The following is a 21,001-nucleotide window of genomic DNA, read 5'->3' as shown; positions in this document are numbered from 1 at the left end:
AGCATAGCTTAATCCTTGTGAACATTTCCCTCAGAATGAAATTGTTACCTATTATAACCACGGATGAGGAAAACTTTTTAATATAAAATTGTTTTACATAATTTTAAGCACAATTTCGACTCCTTGTGTCGACACCATTGGACAGCTACACACGTAAACATGAGCACTCGATCGCTTATTCTCGTCACTTTATTTTCACTAACTACGTCATCGCTGGGTTTGTTCGCTATTTTCTATCTCGCCCCTGGGTTTGCTTGTGTTGTGACGTCAAATACATGTTACATAGTGTACACCACCTACCTACTTATGTTTGTACCTACAAATAACTGATCTGTGTTTCTTAGAATTCCTTAAGACATAGAGGATGTAGAGTAAGTAGTACTTGTAGGTAACTAAATATAGCACTACATAGTTTAGCAGGTAGGTAGATATTATCGCTAATCTACTTAAGTAGGTACCCCAATTTTCCCTATCAAAGCTCTTCTCTTCATTGCTGAAATCCTTCGTCTAGCTCGGCAGTGGGAGTTGACCTATTAATAGTTATCTACTCAATGAAATGAGAGTTAATTATTTGGTAAATATTCCTACTTATAACAGAGGCTTTGACCCCATAACTTTATTCTTTAGCCACCACTATTAACTTTCTTAATTTTGGCAAACAATCTAATAGGTATTTCGGCGCCCTGCCTAGTTAGATTGCACAAAAACGGCCATTTCCAATTTATAAACGTCAAATGCACTTAATAATACATTAAACGACGAACAATATCGAACAGGGAATTGAAATTCGAATCCCCGCTATCTCTTTCTCTCTCTCGGCGGCAACGTACCTCCGTCTCGCTCTTTAATTAACCCCCTGTCAGTTTAGATGGAAAGACACTTGACGCGGCCACAGTGACTCTGCCAATTGGCGGGAACTTGCAAAGAGCTGCGGCACTTATTACGTAAATGATAGCAATTACTGCTATTGTTGCTATTTGTTTTTAATTCGTTTTTGTTTTCAGTATTATTTTTTACAATGAAAACCACCGCACTGCAAACTTTTGGTCATAAATCAGTGTGGGGATGACTGGCAGTGAATATCAAAATGGATCCGGTATCAGACAGATTACTATATCAGACAAACTTGGTTTGGATTTAGTTTGGACCTTTGAAACAAATTGCCCAAAACCGACTCCACGTAGTCTTGTGTGCCCTACCCCTAGAGTGCAATTCAAAACCGCGTAGGCGCGGAGGGGCGAGGCGGCCTGCGAACTGAGGCGCAGGTAGTTTTAAGGCTCCTGTCAAGTGTATCACCATCTGTTATTCGCCGTGTTTTGCGTCATGATGGGTGTGATTAAACTTGATTAAATAACTTCCACTTGGTATTAAAACTTTTATTTATGTTCCACATGCTTTTACAATAAATTGACAGCTACTAGTGCTGTGTGTTCAAGATGAACGAAAAAAAATAAACCGACCAAGTGCGAGTCGGACTCGCGCACCGAGGGTTCCGTACAAATGCTGTATAGATAAAAAGTGAGTTTCGCGCCAACCGTTCAGTTTAGAACAATCATAGTTATGGTAATTTCGTGAGAGTCAAAATAGTTAATATTTTTTATTTTATAATATAACTAAAATAGTAGGCCAGTACCTTGTAAAAGTTATTTTATTGAAGTTATTTATATACAACATTTTATAGTCATCATTCAGAAATCTGATTGATAATAACTAATTATGTCTTAAAGGTCATGGGGCATATCTGACCCGCTTTGTAAAAAGTGGCGGACATGAATCAAAGTAGTTTTAAATCGTGGAGAATGGTATGACGTTTCTTTGAATATAAATATTTTATTAAAATTCCATGGAGACGAATGTCCAGGATCGTTTGAAAAATATAAAAGACAAGCACTTTCAGAGGATTGTACAGGTTGCAATGCTAGTTTTTATTGTTAAAGACATTTCATAAAGAAGGAAGGTGCCAATCCGGATGACCAGGATCTGATGAGGATCTGGAAACCCTGAGAAATCGAGGGCAACTCTTGAATATTGTAGGCACGCATCGAGTCATAACCAGACATGTGAGTGTATTTTTGGTACTGGGTACTGGTAAACAGTGAAGGTTTGGAGCTGATTTGATTATGGAGACTACAGAGAGTCAAGGGAACTCCCGAACGGTATGTTGCAACTACCACGTGTTTGGGCTTATCTTATTCGTATTGGCGAAGACTTTCCACAAAGATAGGTTTGACTGCCATTGTGGGATCGACAGCTAAGATCAGATATAGTTATGGGAACTCCTTTACAATTTTATAACGTAACCTTGTGTTGGAGCTTATTTTATTTTAGGTGATGAGAATTCACTACTAACTTGGGTTAAAGCAGCCATTGCAGGAATGGGATCTTTTATTTTTGAGGGATTAATCACCTAAAGAGCCCCAGTTTCAGGTTTTTTTCGAAACCGCCTGACGACTTGTAGCTGTCGAATTGTAACAACGACTTCTAGAGAGTAGGATACGGGGCTGCTGGCTTTACGTTTCTAGAGCCTTGACAAAAGTGTAATTCTGTCCCTTTCTTTGTTTTATAAAGTCGGCATTATTTTATTTTGTAGCATTTTACAAACAAATCCAACTTCAAACATATAAAAAAGCAACAAGAAAACAAAAGCAAGAAAGAAATTAAAAAGATGTTAGGTGCATCGGTCTAGAAGTAGGTGTCTAGAGGATGCATCTATATTTATTTAACCACCGAGATCTAGACCGATGCATATAAACAGTTTTCTTGTTGTTTTAGAAGTTGTTTTTTTTTTTTTTTTGTAAAAAGTTTTTATTTTTAACTTTTGTGAAAAGTTCTCGTTAATACGAATAATATAAGCCCAAACACGACGTAACTAAAACATACCGAGTTCTCTCGACTTTCTCACGTCTCCATCATCAGATAAGCTCTAAACCTTCACTGTTTGATAGTATCACCAGACATACATCTGAGAATCAAGTTTTAATCCTATGCATGCCTACAATTTCTGATAGTTGCCCTCGATTTCTCAGGATTTCCATCATCAGATCCTGACCTGATGACAATGGAAATAAACGGCGAGTATACTCTTTCACTACAAAGAAATGATTTCTCAAATCCGTCAAACTTGGTCGTTTAAATTCCCCATTGAAATGAGGAAAATATTTGATGTTTACACCTGATTTTCTCTAGATTCCCATGGTTCACATTGATGCGACTAATGCCATAGTAAATCAGAGCCTTTATCATTATACTGTGCTATATTTCGTTCGTATCCGCCGTGGGTATGGTTTTCATACTAAGGTGCCCAATGACCAATGATGGTGATGAATGATTTAAAATTTTTCACAGTTTAGAGGCCATTATATTTAAGAAGTGTTTGATATGAAATTCACTTTTTATTCAAAACTTTAATATCTCTACGCGTTCATGTGAAAAAGGGTAGGTAGTAAGTTTATAATTATTAAAAAAATATTTTATGTCATGTAAGCAAAAATAATATTTTAATATTTTATGTAACTTCAAATTTATCATTTTCGCAATTTTTCCTTTATCTGTACTACATAACGTTGCTTCGTGCCGAATTTTAAGATTCTGAGTTCAGTACCTTGTAGGTTTTGATTCCCTAGCGTGTGATGGAAATTCGTCTAAGGTGTCGGTAAAACTGCTGTATCTTTTGATCGCGTTAACTTAGAAGTTTGATTTTTTCATTGCTTAAAGGGACAATAGACCTAGGTATTTGGTATAAATTTCAATTTGGTACCTTTGTTCGTTCGTGAGAAATAAGGTAGTAAGTTTCATTTTATTAAAATATTTTTATTATATTATATAACAAAACAAATGAGATTTTCGCAATTTTTCCTATATTTGCATTATATAACAATGCTTCATGCCAAATTTCAAGATTCTGAGTTTACGGGAAGTACCCTGTAGGTTTTGATTCCTTTGCGAGTGTCGAGAATTTGTTGAAAATATCGACATAATCGGTTGTATCTTTTGATTGGCTTGGCTTAGAAGCTTGATATTTTCACAGCCTAAAGGGACAATAGACCCGAGTATTTCATGTGAATTTCAGCTTGATACGTCCACGCGTTCTTAAGATAAAGAGTCTTGACAGACAGACAGACAGACAGACAGACAGACAGACAGACAGACGGACAACAAAGTGATCCTATAAGGGTTCCGTTTTTTCCTTTCGAGGTACGGAACCCTAATGAATGACGGGACTAGTGACGTCCCTCAACACCATCACTCTACCTCTGTAGTCGAAAATCTCTTTTTACGATGTACGTACCCTGGCTTCAGCTTAACCATACAACTTCTGCCTGAGCCTGCAGCACATCGTCTCTTCAATTTTCCGTAGGTCCTTTCCGTTCATAGTTGGCATGATCTCATACTAAAGATTCACAAAATTTGTGTTGTGGGCGTGTTTTGCATGAGTACCTATGATCTGGATCAGAATTTATGAGGCTGCGGGATTGTTCGAAAGAGTTACCGCGGCTCTTGTACATAAAAGGCCTACGACAAACACGACGGTTTTTAGTCAGTAAGAGTCTGACTCCTTCACCGCTGCTAACCCACAGCGGGAGGGGTCATTTGATGATTTTTGACGTCGTTAAAAAAAAGGTTGACAGTGTGATGTAGTAAGTTCACAAATACATGTTTACAGCACTTGTACTGAAAATGCATCTAAAATAATTGCCTATTCTGACCTAGACCAACGAGTTAGACTGTCCCTCAATTTTCTAAAAAATACAACTGCATAGTCTATTGCCATCGCCAGGAATCGCCCATAGAACACGTAATAGGGCAACCACGGCTTATAAGTTAGTTTAGTTGTGCAGTTTGAGCGAGTCGGCTACACTGCCATTATGTAGGTACCTGTCTGATGCTACGTCATCACCACACATTATATTAACTAGCGGTTTTCCCTCAGTTTCACTCGAACTACTGCCTGTATTCGGATACAATAAAGACTATGACGGGGATAAATGTAGCTTTCTAACAGTGAAAGAATTTTTTTTATTGATTCAGTAGTTTCAGAGCCTTAAGGGTAGGTATAAACAAACAAGTTTCCTCTTTATCCATTTTAGTATAACTGTTTCACGCGTTTCAGCTGTATACCATACTTATTTCACTTCGTTCTCACATAAACCTAGGCTATGTCCGTTCAAATGTTATTATTACAGCGCTTGCACACTGACGGATTTCCACTCAGTTTTTCGACAGCAAACAATTGACAAATATCGTAAAAAAAAAACCGGCCAAGTGCGAGTCGGATTCGCGCACGAAGGATTCCGTACCGTTATTTAGAAAATTAGCAAAAGAATCACGTTTGTTGTATGCGGGAGCCCCCCAAAATATTTATTGTTTTCTAGTTTTCAGTATTTGTTGTTATAGCGGCCACAGAAATACACCACCTGTGAAAATTTCAACTGATCAACTCTATCACGGTTCATGAGATACAGCCTGGTGGGTGACAGACGGACGGACGGACAGAGGAGCGAAGACAATAGGGTCCCGTTTTACCCTTTAGGTACGGAACCCTAAAAACCGCACTACAGATTTCAATCCTAGATGCAACCTTGCCATAATTAAGGCCGCTGAAAATGTGTCATCAAAGCGGGCGCAGTTTTCTTTGCCGCGCAAAGGAATCAGTAAAACATTTTTTTTATTTTTCTTCATTTATTAAAATTGTATAATTCATTTAAAATCTTAAATCTACATTATAATACATATGCAAAAAATACTGGAATGCATAAATAATTCTCATAAGATTGTCAACTAATTAGATAATTTCATAATAGAATTTCACTAATAATGGTAATATTGTCATATATTTAAAATAAATCACTCAAAGGAACTGAAAGTTTACAAAAACATCTTATTATAAATATCGCATAACTGCTCAAAAAAACTTAATCAATTATATTTTTCCAACATATTGCTAGTAACCTTAGAACTATAGAGAACTACTGCAGTGCCAAAAGGCCAGTCTATATTTAAGCTGCAAATGCATATTCGAATAAACAAATACTGATTTTAATTATTGCATTAACTTAAAAATATATAAATAACTTCTTGATGTCATACTTTCATTAATATAATACCAAAAGTAAGTTAAACTATAAAATAGACATTGTCTGGTTTCATAAAAATCTATTTGAGATTTTTTATACGAGAATATTTCATAATAGAAAAGCTAAATATGTGATTACATTTGTTATGTTAAAACTACCTTATTGAATACTATTAATTATAGGAAAATAGTCATGCTTAGATGAGTATGAAAATATCAGTGAGAGATTACTCAGAGTTAAATGTTTAATAATGTAGAACTATTTTTTTACTTTGAGACCTGTAAATACCATGTTTAAATGCAATTCTTATAGTTATTAAATAAAAACAAAATACTAAGCTAAGATATAAGGGGAATGCAATTTTCAATCGCAAGTAACTATTTTTTAGATAAAATTTACATAATACTTGTGTGAAAATAAAATAGCATATTTTTCATTGCACAAACTTATTAAGCTAATATAATAGTGATGCTTGTTTGATGCATATCTAAAGAGCCTTTAAACCAATTTGCTACCCTGTTTTTAAGCTATGTCTATTAAGCTAGATGTGTATATAGTTTTTAAGCTACAACCTTAGACTATGGCAATATAAACTGGATAATTTGCATACACAATTTTTCTACTAATATCATAAGCCTGAAGAGTTTGTTTGTATGCTGGAACAAGCTAATCTCAGGAATTACTACTCCTAATTGACAAATGTGAGGTAGCTTAGATTATTAGTACACCATATTCCGCCGGCGGTTTCCGCTGTATCCCGTGGGAACTATTCAGATAAAAAATTACCTTCCTCGACGAATGGGCTACAGAATAACAAACAAGCAAACAAACAAACTCTTAATATACTTAATTTATATATTTAAAAAAAGGCTACACAACCTTAAAATAATATTTAATATTGCAGGGCAACACAACCTTAAAATATTGATTATTATATAGTAATGCTTATATGTAGCCCATGTCAACGCAATGCTTAATATTATTGGCTTCCCTTAGTCTTCCCTCCTTGGTTTTGAAAGGGCCTACCTGCCATATATCGTCTATGTTCTTACGTTCGTCTCCCTGAAAGAAAAAAACAAAAATTATTAATAATATTAAATAGTTTTAATATTAATCGTTTTATGATGATGGTCATATAAAATTTGCATGCCGGTTAAACGGCGAGTCATTTGAAACACTTATATCTGCTGTAACAACTTGTATTAAAATGTTTCTAGCAAATACATTTTCTCACTTATTCTCATTAAAAAAATCACAACTTGTATCATAGACCAATAATATTGTAAGTGAAAATTATTACAAACCTTTTATCAAAGACGAAAAGAAGTAGTCTCAAGAATGACTTCATAGGGAAAAAAATACCTTCACATACAGTTATAAAATTAAATAAATATAAAGTATTGGAATTTTAATGTACCAGCACTAAGCTAGATGTCTGCGTCAGGACCGTCGTCACAAATCACCGATCCTCTCGAAATACATATAGAGAGTTGCTACCTAATTGCTACCAGCTACCATTAGTTGCTACCAATTGCTACCCTCGTGGTTTTGAAGATATTCAGCAACCTAAGGTGACAGCCATTCTGATACCCCAGCGGGGCCCAATAGGGCCAAGGCCTGCCGGGGCTGCGGGTTGTTCGAAAGAGATACCGCGGCCCTAGCACATAAAAAGGCCTACGACGGAACACGACGGTTTTTAGTCAGTAAGAGTCTGACACTCCCTCACCGCTGCTAGCCCACAGCGGGAGGGGTCATTTGATGACTTTTGACGTCGTTAAAAAAAAAAAAAAAAGTTTTTTTTTCACCCAGAGCTGCTACCTAATTGCTACCCTCCAGAATTAAATTTTAGACCACATCGATTCCGTGGATAAAAAGATATAAAAAAATGAGTTTTTGCGCCTAACAAAAATAGATTAGCAAGTTAGCATACCTAAGTTAATATGACAGGTAGACTATAGATAGCGCCTAACTCAAAAGTACTGTTTTGTATTGAACTGTCAACTTGCTAATCTATTTTTGTTTGGCTCAAAAACTCATTTTTTTATATCTTTTTATCCATGGAATCGATGTGGTCTAAAATTTAATTCTGGAGGGTAGCAATTAGGTAGCAACTCTGAGTGAAAAAAAAACTCAATACTTTTGCGCCGTTTCTTCACACTGGGAAAAGTGACAACCATCCTGATATCAGAATGACTGTCACCTTAGGATGCTGAATATCTTCAAAACCACGAGGGTAGCAATTGGTAGCAACTAATGGTAGCTGGTAGCAATAAGGTAGCAACTCTCTATATATATTTCGAGAGGATCGGTGATTTGTGACGGCGGTCCTGATGCAGGCAGCTAGATACTAGAGTATTTATTTACCCGCATAATAAAGCTGTCATACTAGCTGTTGTACTATTAAATTCAGTCCAGGAGTTTAGCAGCACTTTAGCATGGCATTTATTTTAATATAGTCATAATTACCTCCATTTTCATGTCAATAGCATCTTCAGGTGCCAAAACGATGACAGGCGTAGACTCGAAGCTAAACGCCAAACCAAAGAACGAGTACTTCTTAATCTCACTCATGAATAGTTCCCAAGAATACACCTTCGACGGGTCACTACCCATTTCTCTTATCTGGGTAGAAAGAACCTCATAGTAATACTTGAGCAAGTCTTCATAATGCTTTTCCCTCAAATCCTGAGTTGTACAACCATATATCATAAAAGCTACATCCAACACAGGCGTAGCACACCTTGATAATTGAAAATCAATTATTTTCGCGTCAACTGGCTTTTCTTGACCATATTTGTAAAGGAAATTATTCGTCCAGGAATCACCATGAGAAATTACACCATTATCACCAGTTTTAGTTGCAGCGTCTATCATGTCCTGATACCTTTCAGGAACTGCAAATTTCTTTATCTTTTCAACGTATATGGAGTCTGGATACTCCTTTTCCACAGCATCAATTGCAATACCAGATATTCTCTTCCAGAATCTGGTGTACCACCCCCAGAGGCGGTCATGGTAATACAGCTCTCTGACTTGCGTCTTTATTTTATTAAATTCTTCAGGTTTCTGGTCTTTCATTGCAAAGGAGAGTGCATGGAACTGCGCTAGGACTTTGAAAGTTAACTTGCAATGATCTATATCAATGCCTTCCTGGCGTACTGCACTCCCAAAGTTATAAATACTCGCATCCTCCAAACATATGACGTCATTTAAACCATCAGAGTATGTTAGGAACAGTCTCACAAACTTATCAAACGGGTCTGTAACATTTTTGCTGGATTGGAACTCAAGTAAGGCTGGTAGAACTTTCTCGTAGAAATTGATCTCGTTTTCGAAGAATTCGGCACTTCTGAAAGTGAGCCTGCGGGAAATGCTTTTGGGAATGTTTTTGAGTATGACTTGAACGTGGTTGGCGACTTCATTCTGATTGATGCCATGGATTCTGATGCGGATTAGTTCGCTGAGGTACGAATCACCCTTGCCGGTTTCACTTACATACTGAAATAAATAGGAATTTTCATAAGTAAAGTATGGCTTGGAAAGCAGAAAAAGCATTCATTGACAGTGGAATTCTTACCTCCCAATGTGTAAATGTGTGCGGTTCATTGAACCAATCTGTGAGTGCCTTACTGAGTCTGTCCTTAGTGAGTGCCGGAGACACATTGGTCAATGTACTGAAGTCTTGAGACATTGTATTTTAGTTCTGAAACCGTAACCAGACAATTTTAAAATATTAATAAGTATAAGAAATAGGTTTATTATTGGTATATTAACTGAACCTTACATTTCTTATATTTTGTACTAACATTAAAAAGTGTATACTCTGTGTAAGCTGAAAATAAAAACTCAAGTTTCAAAATAAAATGTGACTAAGAGTCAATAAAAACACAATAATAACAGTCGCTTACTAAATTGTATTATTGTTTTTATCAGTAGTTTATTTGTTTCTTGTGTATTTATGTATAAGTCTTATCAAGATTATTCACCTTTAGTTAAGTGGAGTACTACTCAAATGGAGTATAGGTAATAGCTTGAACAAATTTTTCGGCTTAATAATGGAAATGTAGGCATCAAGTTTCTGTGATATTAATATAAAGTTCCATAACTATGAATAAAATAGTTGATGAAATAAGTTATGTACCGATTTCTCTAATGTAGACATAAATAAACTAAAAGTTGTAAGTAATTCAGAAGTAAATAAATTAGACTTACATTTACGAACTGTTAAGAAAATAAGCGGTGTAACGTTTTTATGTCGATAAAGCACTTAAAGCACAAGACAAGACAAGACACCAATCAGAATGGCTTGATAAAGAAAACAGATAAGCCGCTTCATTTTTAGAGTAGGACTTAATACTTACTTTTAACTCTTTTTTAACTCTGCAAGTTTAAATCCTGCAAGTTGACTAAAGAATTGAATTGACTGTTGTGACGTGTCGATGTTTACGTTGTTGACATAAGGGCCCAGGGATGCCAACTAATAAAAAAGTAAGCTCTCAGATTAAATTAGTAAGCCTACATTCCCTTTAGTTTAGAAATAAAAGTTCAACTAAGCTTTTTCATAAATAAAATACTTACATAGTTTTAACGAATACTATCTTGATTCTCACTTTTACAAAATTTTAAGAATTCATGGGTTTATTTTTCTTAAGGGCTTGACAACCTACTGACACCGCAGTCCCGATCGGTGGGATAGTAATGGACCAGTTTATATACTTGTAAGAAACTTTGTGATAACTGATAATATGTAGATAAATAAAGACAAATAAATTATTTATTCTTCTAAAAAAGTATTGCCATGGAAAAGCTCAAGCCGGAAACTGATCCTTAGTAAATCTAGCTAACGGTGCTGTAAGTATGGTGTGTAGGTAGGGAAGGGAATGAATAAGTTATGTACTTTTTGCATTGTATCTTTTTATTTCCTTAATAACCAACAATTATTCCACATTAATATTGTGCAATTACTTCGTCTTAAAAACAAATTGAATTAGAATTAAAAATCGATTAGATTAGAGAGATTTCAGGAGAGATAGATTAAAGATTAGATTTTTCTCTTCCTGTTGATTTTTATTGTAACAATATTGATAGAGAAAGAAATTCTGAATCCAAAGATACACGAATACAAATAAAAAACAAATCGTAAAATCATCATCACATAAAATGTCGACCAAACCGGGTATGGAACCCGGGACCTCAGGTTCGGCAGTCCGGCATGGTGACCATTGCGCCATCGATGTGTGTACAAATCGCGAAAGTTTATGTTTTATCCCTTTTTTCTTGGAGTTGTTGTTGTTGAGGTCGTAGTTGTAGTTGTAGTCGTTTTAGTTTTTCGCTTGGGTGTCTTTTTAGTTCTCTTCGTTGTCTTCGTGCTCGTCGTTGGTCTGCGAGGTCGTTTTCGGCTCACTAACGTAACAATAATTGTAGGTAAATAAGAATTCTGCCGAAACACATAGGTACCTACATTTATGGAGGAAACATGTTTTGTTTGTTTAGTCCTTAAAGGCTCCGAAACTAATGAACCGATTTGAAATTTTTGGAATAAATTCACTGTTGGGGAGCTACATTATCCCATGTGAACTTAGTCTATATTTTATCCTAGTACGGGAAGAAGTTCCCTAGAGGCGCGGGTGAAACTGCGGGAAAACAACTAGTAATATTCTATTATAAGTAGTAGGTAGTAATGATTATGTATAGTTACCATTTATAGGCGGCGGAGTGGGCGTAGTACTATTGTCCACTTCAGTAGTCGTCCAAATATCGTACTCAGGCACCCACATTCCATGGTCCACAGGTTCGTAACCAAAGTCTGTCATATACGAAGGCCCTCTATACTCTACTCGTTTCATGGTAAAGTCTTCGTAGTATGTTCCCTCCTCCCACTTCCACTCTTGAATGTCCAGAAGGGTCATATTCCTCTTGTAACCCCAAGCGAACATCTCGAACAAGCATTTGTCGGAAAACATGATGTAGACCGAGATTTCGAAAAGGGAACCTGGTTTGAAATAATGAAAGTTAAAGCTAAATAAGTAAGCATAATATTTTATCAGTCTGAAGGCAAAAAGTAGTGGTTGTATAATGGGAAAAGCACCAACGTCTCAGCTATAAGTGTGTGGGGATTCCAGGTCAGGCAAGTACCAATGCAACTTTCATGAAATTTGTATGTAGGTACTTTCTAAGTATATCTTACCCCCATGGTCATTTAATTAATGGTTAAACATAAATAGTTGATCAAAGGTGAAGGAAAACATTTCGAAGAAATCTGGAGTCTGAAATCACCCACCTGCATTGAGCAAGCATGGATTAACGCTCAATCCTTCTCTGTATGAGAGGAGACCGGTGCCCAGTAGTGGGACGATAAAATGGTATTTACTTTATTAAGTTTAAAATTACGAGTACCCAGGTACTTAAATCTCCCGACAAGCTTTTAAAACATATAAATTGTGTCAAATATGTTATGGTACGTTCACACGCGCGCGTTCAACTCGACATTCAACGGGCACAGCCACGTTCACGAGCGTGTAAACGGTACGCCCGAGCCCGTGAACGCGCCCGTGCCCGTGAATGCCGCGAATCGGGCGAGTGTCGGTTTTTTGGCAAAGTTCAAAGGATGAATGTGCGGGCGCCCGGCGACTGTTTACACGCGCGCGGGCAGTCAGTCTCTCCTGCGCTTTCGCGACGGGTGGATCTTCATTCAACGTTCTAAGAAAGTCGCTACGATCGGAGATTACAATTTCATTCAAATTCATCATTTTGTTTTTTTTATAATAAAGATAAGTTAAGTCAAAGGCTATGACAGTAACAACACCGAGATCCTCGCTGCTCGCCATTCTTGCACTGACTGACACGACGGCGTGCGTGTGAACAGCTTGAATGTCCGCCTGCCCGCGACGGGCTGCACGCCGCACAGCCCGCCAGGCAGCCCGCCGGGCTGCGCGGCGCGCGTGAACGTAGCATTAGAAATGTCGTTATAAGTTGATAGTAAAGTAATAGTAAAAGTATTTTTTTTCTTTTTAGCGCATTTAAATAAAAGCTTGTTCTTAAAGATTGTTTTTACCTTAATTATCGTTAATTAAGAACCTTAGAAAGTCTCTCACCTTTGTGGAAGTAGCAAGCAGGACCATAGCTAACTCTTGGGCAGTAATGCCTGACCCTCATTTCCGATACAGCTGACGCGTTCGTAAGCTCCAGGGTCAGGCAAGTGTACTCCACACTTTCGAAAATACTCATCTGGGAACGAAGAACCAGGATTTGAAATCACGTTTATATTGTAAAGGTGAAAGTTTGTCATTGTTTGTTACTTCTTCATGCATAAGTACACGACTGAACGGATTTTGATGGTACTTGACAGTTGTATATGTAGCTCATAATCAGAATATTATATACCTAAGCTTCTTTTATCCTGGACCGGGAAATTGTTATCTTATATTTTAAAGAGTACCTAGTAAGCCTTGACTTACTGTACAAGCACACTACAGATTAAACAGTAGATCGACAGTTGACCGGATGCGATGGTTGGTATCTTGATTCCAATCATAGTTTTCAGTCCGTGTGATACCGGCTGAATACGTGATCTTTGTAATGTGCGTACTACCATTCATCTTCGTGCTGATTTATGAGCCCAAACAAAGTACCGGCCAGCTAAAAGTTTGTAGTGTGCAAGATGAGTACCTACTTATTCTAGGAAGAATACCGTCTAAGGTAAGCGTCCACAGGCCCGCATCGCACGTATCGGACGTACCGCATTATAGCATAGCTATGTATCTGAGTCGTCCATACGATGCGGATCAGTGGACGCCGTTGTATGTATTCTTATTCAAGGCAAGGTAAAATCCGTAACGTGTGATGCGTCCGACACTTGCGATGCGTGCCTGTGGACGCTTCCCTTTAGAGCCACTCATCATGTGCACTTCTTCTGTTACTCACATTGTACGTCAAAAACTGGTACCGACTGTTATCCGTCCGCAGTACGATAGATTCCCTGAACACCAAGTTAATTTTCTCCTCTGGATCACAAGAGCCGAATCTTTGGTAGGCGTGGCTTGCTGGAACACATATTAGAAATATTGTGATCATATAAGAACTAAACTATATGGATGATTTTGTTGCTGACTGTACTTTTTTTTTAACGACGTCAAAAATCATCAAATAACTCCTCCCGCTGTGGGTCAGCAGCGGTGAGGGAGTGTCAGACTCTTACTGACTAAAAACTGTCGTGTTCCGTCGTAGGCCTTTTATGTACCCGGGCCGCGGTAACTCTTTCGAACAATCCCGCAGCCCCGGTTGCTGACTGTTACTAATTACTCCTTAAATTCAATCCCATACAGGTAACTTATTTTTATGTGTCCCTTCTCATAAATTCCATGTACCTATGTATCTCGGTAATGGTTGTACCTACATATATTCATAATAGGTTATCGCTCAGCGGTGATAGAGAAAAAAGTAAGCAGGTAAGTAAGGTGCAAACGGTATAAGAACATGTTTTCAGGTTTTAGTGTCGATCGAAGCAACATAGTCATGAAGACACGTGTTTTCCAAAACGATATTGAGCAATAATAGTTTCTAGTATTCGTGTGTTATTTTTATTGGGAATTAGGTACGTCTCAGCGCGTTAACCTCCTGTCATAGCTACTTCATCATCCTCCTGCCCTTATCCAAATTTTATTTGGAGTCGGCTCAGCATGTTTCCTTCTTTCATACTCTTCTATCCGCCGTCATCTCGCAAGTAACATTCTTTCTAACCATATCGACTTTCACACAATTCATCCATCGTTTCTTTGGTCGTCCTCTTCTCCTATGTCCGTCCACGTTCATGTTCAAAACCTTCCTTACAACATGACCTATCATAGCTACGTATAGCTAACTGCTACTCACAGCGCAATACATATTTCTGTTTACTGATCTTGGAGATGGTGACCCGGTTGAACTCGGCGAGGCTGCGCTCGATCCAGGGGTAGTAGCTCATCATGTCCAGGTAGCGCGAGGGTGCGCCGCACCCGGGGCCGCGGACGCCTAGGCCCAACTGAACATAACATTCCATATATCGTCTTCTTATAGTCAAAATGTTTGAACTAAACTAGGGGTGTATCCACACGGTACAAATAGCTTCCGCATGTAGAGGCACATGCGCAGGTTACATGAATTTTAAAAACGTGCGCTTCCAGCGGCTCGCGCATGTACCAAAGCAAAATACCCGCCCGCGTGCTCTTGTCACTTGCGCATGTTAACTTGCTCCAGTTACATGCACCGTGTAGACGCACCCAAAACACTATTGTGGATACAGATCGCGCAAAATAACTGTGCCATTCTGAAGTTAGGTTTTTGACTCCTCAAGCATGCACAGCAGCAGTGCCTTATTCATATTTTTACGGCTATTTGTGAAGTCTTGCTTGCGATTTTGAACTTGATTTGCACTGTCTGTGCACAATACTGCAAATTGCTAACTAAATGACAGGAGCTATAGCTACATACCAGTTGCCATCGTCCCCAGGTGTCCCTCGACACGAGGGCGGCGCCGGCTGCCCACACGCACACGCTCTTCGTGTCGACCGACACGGCGCACGCCACGTGGGGGGGACGCTGCATTTTACTGTATAGCTGGGTAACAACATGCTTTTATTGGTCCTACTGAAGCTCACGTTTCACGCTTCACTGAAGTTCACTGACACCATAAACTGTGATAATTCGTGAAAATTCATGAACCTAAACTATTACAGCCTTTTTTTTATCGTCCCACAGCTGGGCACAGGCCTCCTCTCACACGGAGAAGGATTCAGCATTAATCACCACGCTCAATTGAAGGAAAACATCTTGAGGAAACCTGGACTATAAAGTCTGAAATCACCAAACCGCAATGAGCAAGCGTGGTGAGTACCTAAACTCTTATCCTAAAATCCTAAAATCTCATGATAAATAGGACTTTCTCATTTCTCTCCCATGAGTGTCATGTCGTACCTACCTAGGATAAAAGATAAAAGGAGGCGACTAAGGGAGCTCAGGCCTAATGCATTTCACCAGCCTTAGGGCAACCCGCAAATCATTCCCAAGGAAGTGGCGTCGTAGTGGCCAACTTAAATAAAGAACATTGTGAAAAAAAAACTTGACTCACATTAGCGGCAACATAAAACTCCTTGCACATTTTTCCGGGAATATGGAGTACAGGAATCACTTCTTTTTCAAGTGCTTCCACGTCTAAAATAATATCATAAATTTAAATTAGGTAAGCAAGCCATTTATTAACTTAGAAGACACATTTTTTAAAATTACCGTCTTTCATTTTGATGACGTAAAACTTAGGATTTCTCAGCAGGTTCGGAGGTGGACACGCTGGTCGTATTGTTACTGAAAACCGTAATGAGCAGATTATTGGACCATCATATTTAAAGTTACCCTCTCTGAAGGTCTCATATATTAAAGAACTAATAATCTCATATAGTAAAGCTTCCGCCTGCGGTTTCTCAAACGTCCCGTAGGAATTTACTCCAGACACAGGAACAAACAGCCGTAAGCCGTCCTAGGTAGGGAAATGATGATCAGACACTTAAATATTTTTCTAAACACATTCAGCAATTCCTGAGGTTAACCCGTTCGAACAAACAAAAAAACTTCATCATTATGCGGTTGCGCCAGAAGCTTCAACCGCGTCTTGTGGCTGTGTGCTGTGGGATCATAGCTTAGAGCACCCGAATAAAAAGTAACTACTAACTACTTCATGAGATTTGCGCGTTCAAACTAACAAATATAACTCTCTTTCTCTTATTAGTATACATTTTAGACTTTTACCACGGAGGAACTCGGCCCCGAACACCCGCATTTTGGCGTAACTTTCTTAGGAGATTTTGCGTTATGACATCTCCGCTAGTCATTTTGTTCTCCAAGACCTTTACTCACAGTCTCTGATGGGATCCTTAAGTTGCACCAAAGCTAATGTGTTGTATGTCTCCCCGTACTCTGGATGCAGTACATAGTTCCTCACTCTTCGACCCGGTCGGTCCCAGGCCTCGCCTAGAAGAACGCGCGAATTTCGCCTGGGAAACCAACCAACGTTTTATTAATTACCTACCAAAGAGACATCGATATTTCTAAGTATATCTTGAACACCGTATGACTGATTAAAGGTGAAGGAAAACATCTCGAGGAAACTTAGACATGTCTGAAATCAGCAACCCGCATCGAGCAAGCGTGGTGGTTAGGTAACGCTCAATCCTTCTCTGTGTGAGAGGAGGCCCGCCGCAGCCCAGTAGTGGGTCGATAAAAAGTACTACCTAATGACAGCACGATAGTCGAAAACAAAACACTACATTTCTCGTCAAATAACCTTACCGCTCTGAAGTCACCCAGTTATTGTCGCAAGTATTTGTGTTTTGTTTGCTTATTGCTTACCTGAAATTATGCTTAGGCATAGGTCCTATGTCAGCGGCGGAGGCGACGACAAACTCCTTGTGTATTAACACGACGTTACTCACAGATCTACTGTCTCCTTCCATGCCGTCTGAAAAGCATACCATGGCTATCCATCAAACCATATTTTGCTGGGGAGTTTGTTACGCCACTTCTTCTTCCCAGCAAAAACACATAGGAAATGGTGAAGGATGGACGTTTTCGAGGCTGTCTTTCGTAAATTCCTGACGTTCAAAAAGTGCTGTTTTGCAGCCAAGTTTGAATAAACGACTTTAGATTTTGTTTTTGCATAAATGTTTCACGATCTCGGTTTCACTCGCGCCCCATAGGGAACTACTTCATGCCCCCTGCCAAAATTAACCCATAGCCTTTCTCAATAACTTTGAAAGATTTTTTCAAATTGTTCCAGAAGTTTCTGAGATATAATATGATATTTACTCGGACAATTCAAATATTTGAACATAACTCACAGTAGCTGTAAAACAGTACACCGACCCAGGGGAACTGCTTGAGCTCCACGTCACCCTCGGGCACGTCCAGCGCGTGATCTACTCCGCAGTCTATGAGGTCCAACTCCACTGACAGAATCTTGCATACTGGAAGGATTTAAGGGACATAACGTAGCTACTTAGGGTTTGGGAATTAATACTTAGGGTGCGTCTACACCGTGCATGTAGCTGGGGCAATTGAAAATGCGCAAATGACAACTGGCGCGGGTGGGTATTTTGCTCTGGTACATGCGCGAGTCGCTGGACCCGCATGTTTTTTAAATACATGTAGGTAACCTGCGCATGTGCCTCAACATGCGCAAGCTACTTGCACCGTAAGGGACATAAGTAGGTAGGTAGCTAGAGTTTGCGAAATATTAATACTTAAGGTGAACTTCGACAAGGCCTGCCGGGGCTGCGGGTTGTTCGAAAGAGATACCGCGGCCCTGGTACATAAAAGGCCTATGACGGAACACGACGGTTTTTAGTCAGTAAGAGTCTGACACTCCCTCACCGCTGCTAACCCACAGCGGGAGGGGTCATTTGATGATTTTTGACGTCGGAAAAAAAAAGGTGAACTTCGACTATTACCTAGTGGAAATTTCAAAATAAAATTTAAGTATTTTTGGTCTATCGCCGCATATCAAATGTTATATAACTCAAATGAAACACCAAAAAAAAACATATTATTTTGAAATTCCCTCTTTTTGTCCGTTGGATTTTTTTGTTCTTAAAAGTAAATAATAAAGTAAGATTACGTACCTTGCAGCAAAATAATAAAAGTAGACAACATTTTCAAATTACTCATTACAAAACTAACGTGTTCGGTATGCTCACAACAAACGAATGAGTCTAAATTACAAACAAACTAACATTTATAGTTTTTCAATGTTTATGTTGTTAGTAATACTAGTGGATATTTGTTTATTTACTTGCTAGCCAACGGATGGCCTAGTCATATCCTTGACTAGGCTTCAAGATATTTGAGTGACAAACCTAGTTCAAATCAACAACAAATTCGTAGAAATGAAAAATAAAATATTTTTTAAAATAAAATATTTATTTATTAGCGAAAAATTACAGATTACAGAAAAATTACAGATAGGTAGGCACAAAAAATAAATAAAAATAATATGCAGTGTTCGTTACAATGCACACGGGTACAATATTATTGTTGTATTTTGCAAAATCTGTACAGGTATATTAACCCTGCCTCTTAAACTAGGGTGACCTGTATCTTAAGAGACAGTGTTCGGCTACGGGATAAACTTAAACTTAAAAAAGATTTATACACTACAACAAAAAATTGGGCAAGGGAAGTGCGTATGTCGATCTGACTTAACACCTATCAATGATACAGTTTTATTTTACCTATTTATAATTCGTGTAATAGAGGAAGGAGTGAAGGAGTGTATTTAACTTTTTGAGAGGTATTGTGTGTGTGAGGGTGTGTGTGTGTGTGTGTGTGAGGGTGAGTGTGTGTGTGTAGGCGCGCGTTTGCTTAGTTGTTGTTGTTTGTATTACTTGATATACGTGAGTAAAGACTCCGTAAAAGAATAGTCCTTCTGGAGAAGCCACTCAGTTACCTTAGTTTTAAGTATGTGTGAATTTAAATCAAGTAGGTTTAGTTCTTTATGAATTTTTGCGTAGATATGTGTGCTTAATGCGTAATGTTGGTGGGTAGCAAATGAGGTTTTATGCTGAGTACGTGGGAGAAGATTTATTCGCTTGGTTGGGTCGGATTTTGGCAAGGTAAGGTGCCTTCTTAGAGTTGACTTGAGCACAAAGAGCTGACGAACTGTAAGGACTTTGCAGTTTGAGTACAGTTCCTTTGTAGGGTATCTGTAGGGTTTTTTAGTCATAACTTTGAGTATAGCTCTTTGTGCTCTCTCCACTCGAAGAAATTTAGTTTTTGTTGCACCGCCCCATACGGTAATGCAATAGCCAATAACTGATTGGACTAGGGCAAAATATACCATTTTTAGTGTGCTAGGGCTTGCAGATTCCCGCAGAGCTTTTACTATGTGAATGAGTCTCATCGTTTTGGTAGTGAGAGTATCAATTTGTTTGTCCCATCTGAGTCGGTCATCTATCTGCACTCCCAGATATTTAACGCAGTCAGTTTTTGAGAGTGCAGGACAGAGACAGGGTGTTTGTTGGTACTGACATGTATGGGCAGTTATGGAAAAATTGTGTGATGGTGCAGTGTTTCTTCTGATAGAAAATGGGATGTAGACGGTTTTGTGGAGGTTCAGCGTTAGTAAATTAGAATTAAGCCATATCATTATTTCCGACATTGCTGCTTCAGCTTTGGTTTTAACGATGTCCCAAGTAGATCCACAGACAACAATCGCGGTATCATCAGCATAGGCGTAGATTTTACAGTTAGAAAGGCTCATCCTGCAAAGATCATTTACGTAGATGAGAAACAGTGTAGGGCCCAGTATGCTGCCTTGAGGGACACCGTAAGTCACAAGTTCTTCATTACTAAGGGATGTTTCAATTTTAACACATTGTGTGCGGTTGCGGAGGTAGTCTTTGAAGATTTTGAGAGGTGTGCCACGTACACCGAGAAGTTCCAGCTTAGAGGTAAGTATGGGAACAGAAACTGTGTCAAATGCCTTAGAAAGATCTAAAAAAATACCCAGACATTTATTCTTTTTGTCTAAGTTCGCAGCTACCAATTGAGTGAGCTCTAGTACAGCATCCTCTGTTGACACCCCTGGCCGGAAGCCAAATTGATTATTAGAAATCAATCTGTGTTTCTCCAAGAAGCTCCTTAGACTTTTATTGAGAATCTTCTCAAGAATTTTGGATAATGCTGGCAGAACTGATATCGGTCTGTAGTTATTGACACAGTTCCTGTCCCCACTCTTATAGATTGGATGTATTATAGCCTTTTTAAGAGCATCTGGAAATACACCGGTCTGTAGACAGCGGTTAAAGAGGTAAGTTAAAGGAGGAACCAGTACGTGGCGACAGTTTTTTAAAAGCAAGGACGATATCCCATCCCAACCAACGGCACAATCGTTTCGTAGTTGG

General features: G+C 38.6%; 2 protein-coding genes across 3 annotated transcripts; both read right to left on the bottom strand.

Annotated features, from left to right (window-relative positions):
* Positions 1 to 5,659: 5,659 nt before the first annotated feature.
* LOC124642400 lies at positions 5,660 to 10,552 on the bottom strand. 2 transcript variants are annotated; one of them, XM_047180805.1, is made up of 4 exons: positions 10,447 to 10,552; positions 9,652 to 9,777; positions 8,541 to 9,572; positions 5,660 to 7,136 (listed from the first exon to the last, which is right to left on the bottom strand). In XM_047180805.1, exons 2-4 carry the CDS (start codon positions 9,763 to 9,765, stop codon positions 7,020 to 7,022), a joined length of 1,263 nt encoding a protein of 420 aa, XP_047036761.1. In that variant the 5' UTR covers positions 9,766 to 9,777; positions 10,447 to 10,552; the 3' UTR covers positions 5,660 to 7,019. The 2 variants fall into 2 exon arrangements, with proteins under 2 accessions (XP_047036761.1, XP_047036760.1); XM_047180804.1 differs by lacking the exon at positions 10,447 to 10,552 and adding an exon at positions 10,287 to 10,419.
* Positions 10,553 to 11,007: 455 nt separating this feature from the next.
* LOC124642146 lies at positions 11,008 to 18,752 on the bottom strand. The gene is made up of 12 exons (XM_047180457.1): positions 18,722 to 18,752; positions 17,942 to 18,067; positions 17,454 to 17,562; positions 16,962 to 17,098; positions 16,338 to 16,412; positions 16,180 to 16,262; positions 15,543 to 15,668; positions 14,946 to 15,093; positions 13,998 to 14,116; positions 13,169 to 13,301; positions 11,773 to 12,066; positions 11,008 to 11,477 (listed from the first exon to the last, which is right to left on the bottom strand). The coding sequence occupies exons 1-12, from the start codon at positions 18,750 to 18,752 to the stop codon at positions 11,338 to 11,340; spliced, it is 1,521 nt and encodes a 506-aa protein (XP_047036413.1). The 3' UTR covers positions 11,008 to 11,337.
* Positions 18,753 to 21,001: the final 2,249 nt, after the last annotated feature.

Source organism: Helicoverpa zea, chromosome 24 (assembly GCF_022581195.2).
Source record: "Helicoverpa zea isolate HzStark_Cry1AcR chromosome 24, ilHelZeax1.1, whole genome shotgun sequence".
NCBI classification, from domain to species: domain Eukaryota; kingdom Metazoa; phylum Arthropoda; class Insecta; order Lepidoptera; family Noctuidae; genus Helicoverpa; species Helicoverpa zea.
Note: the sequence above shows the minus strand (reverse complement) of the source record. Positions and strands in the feature narration are given on the sequence as shown.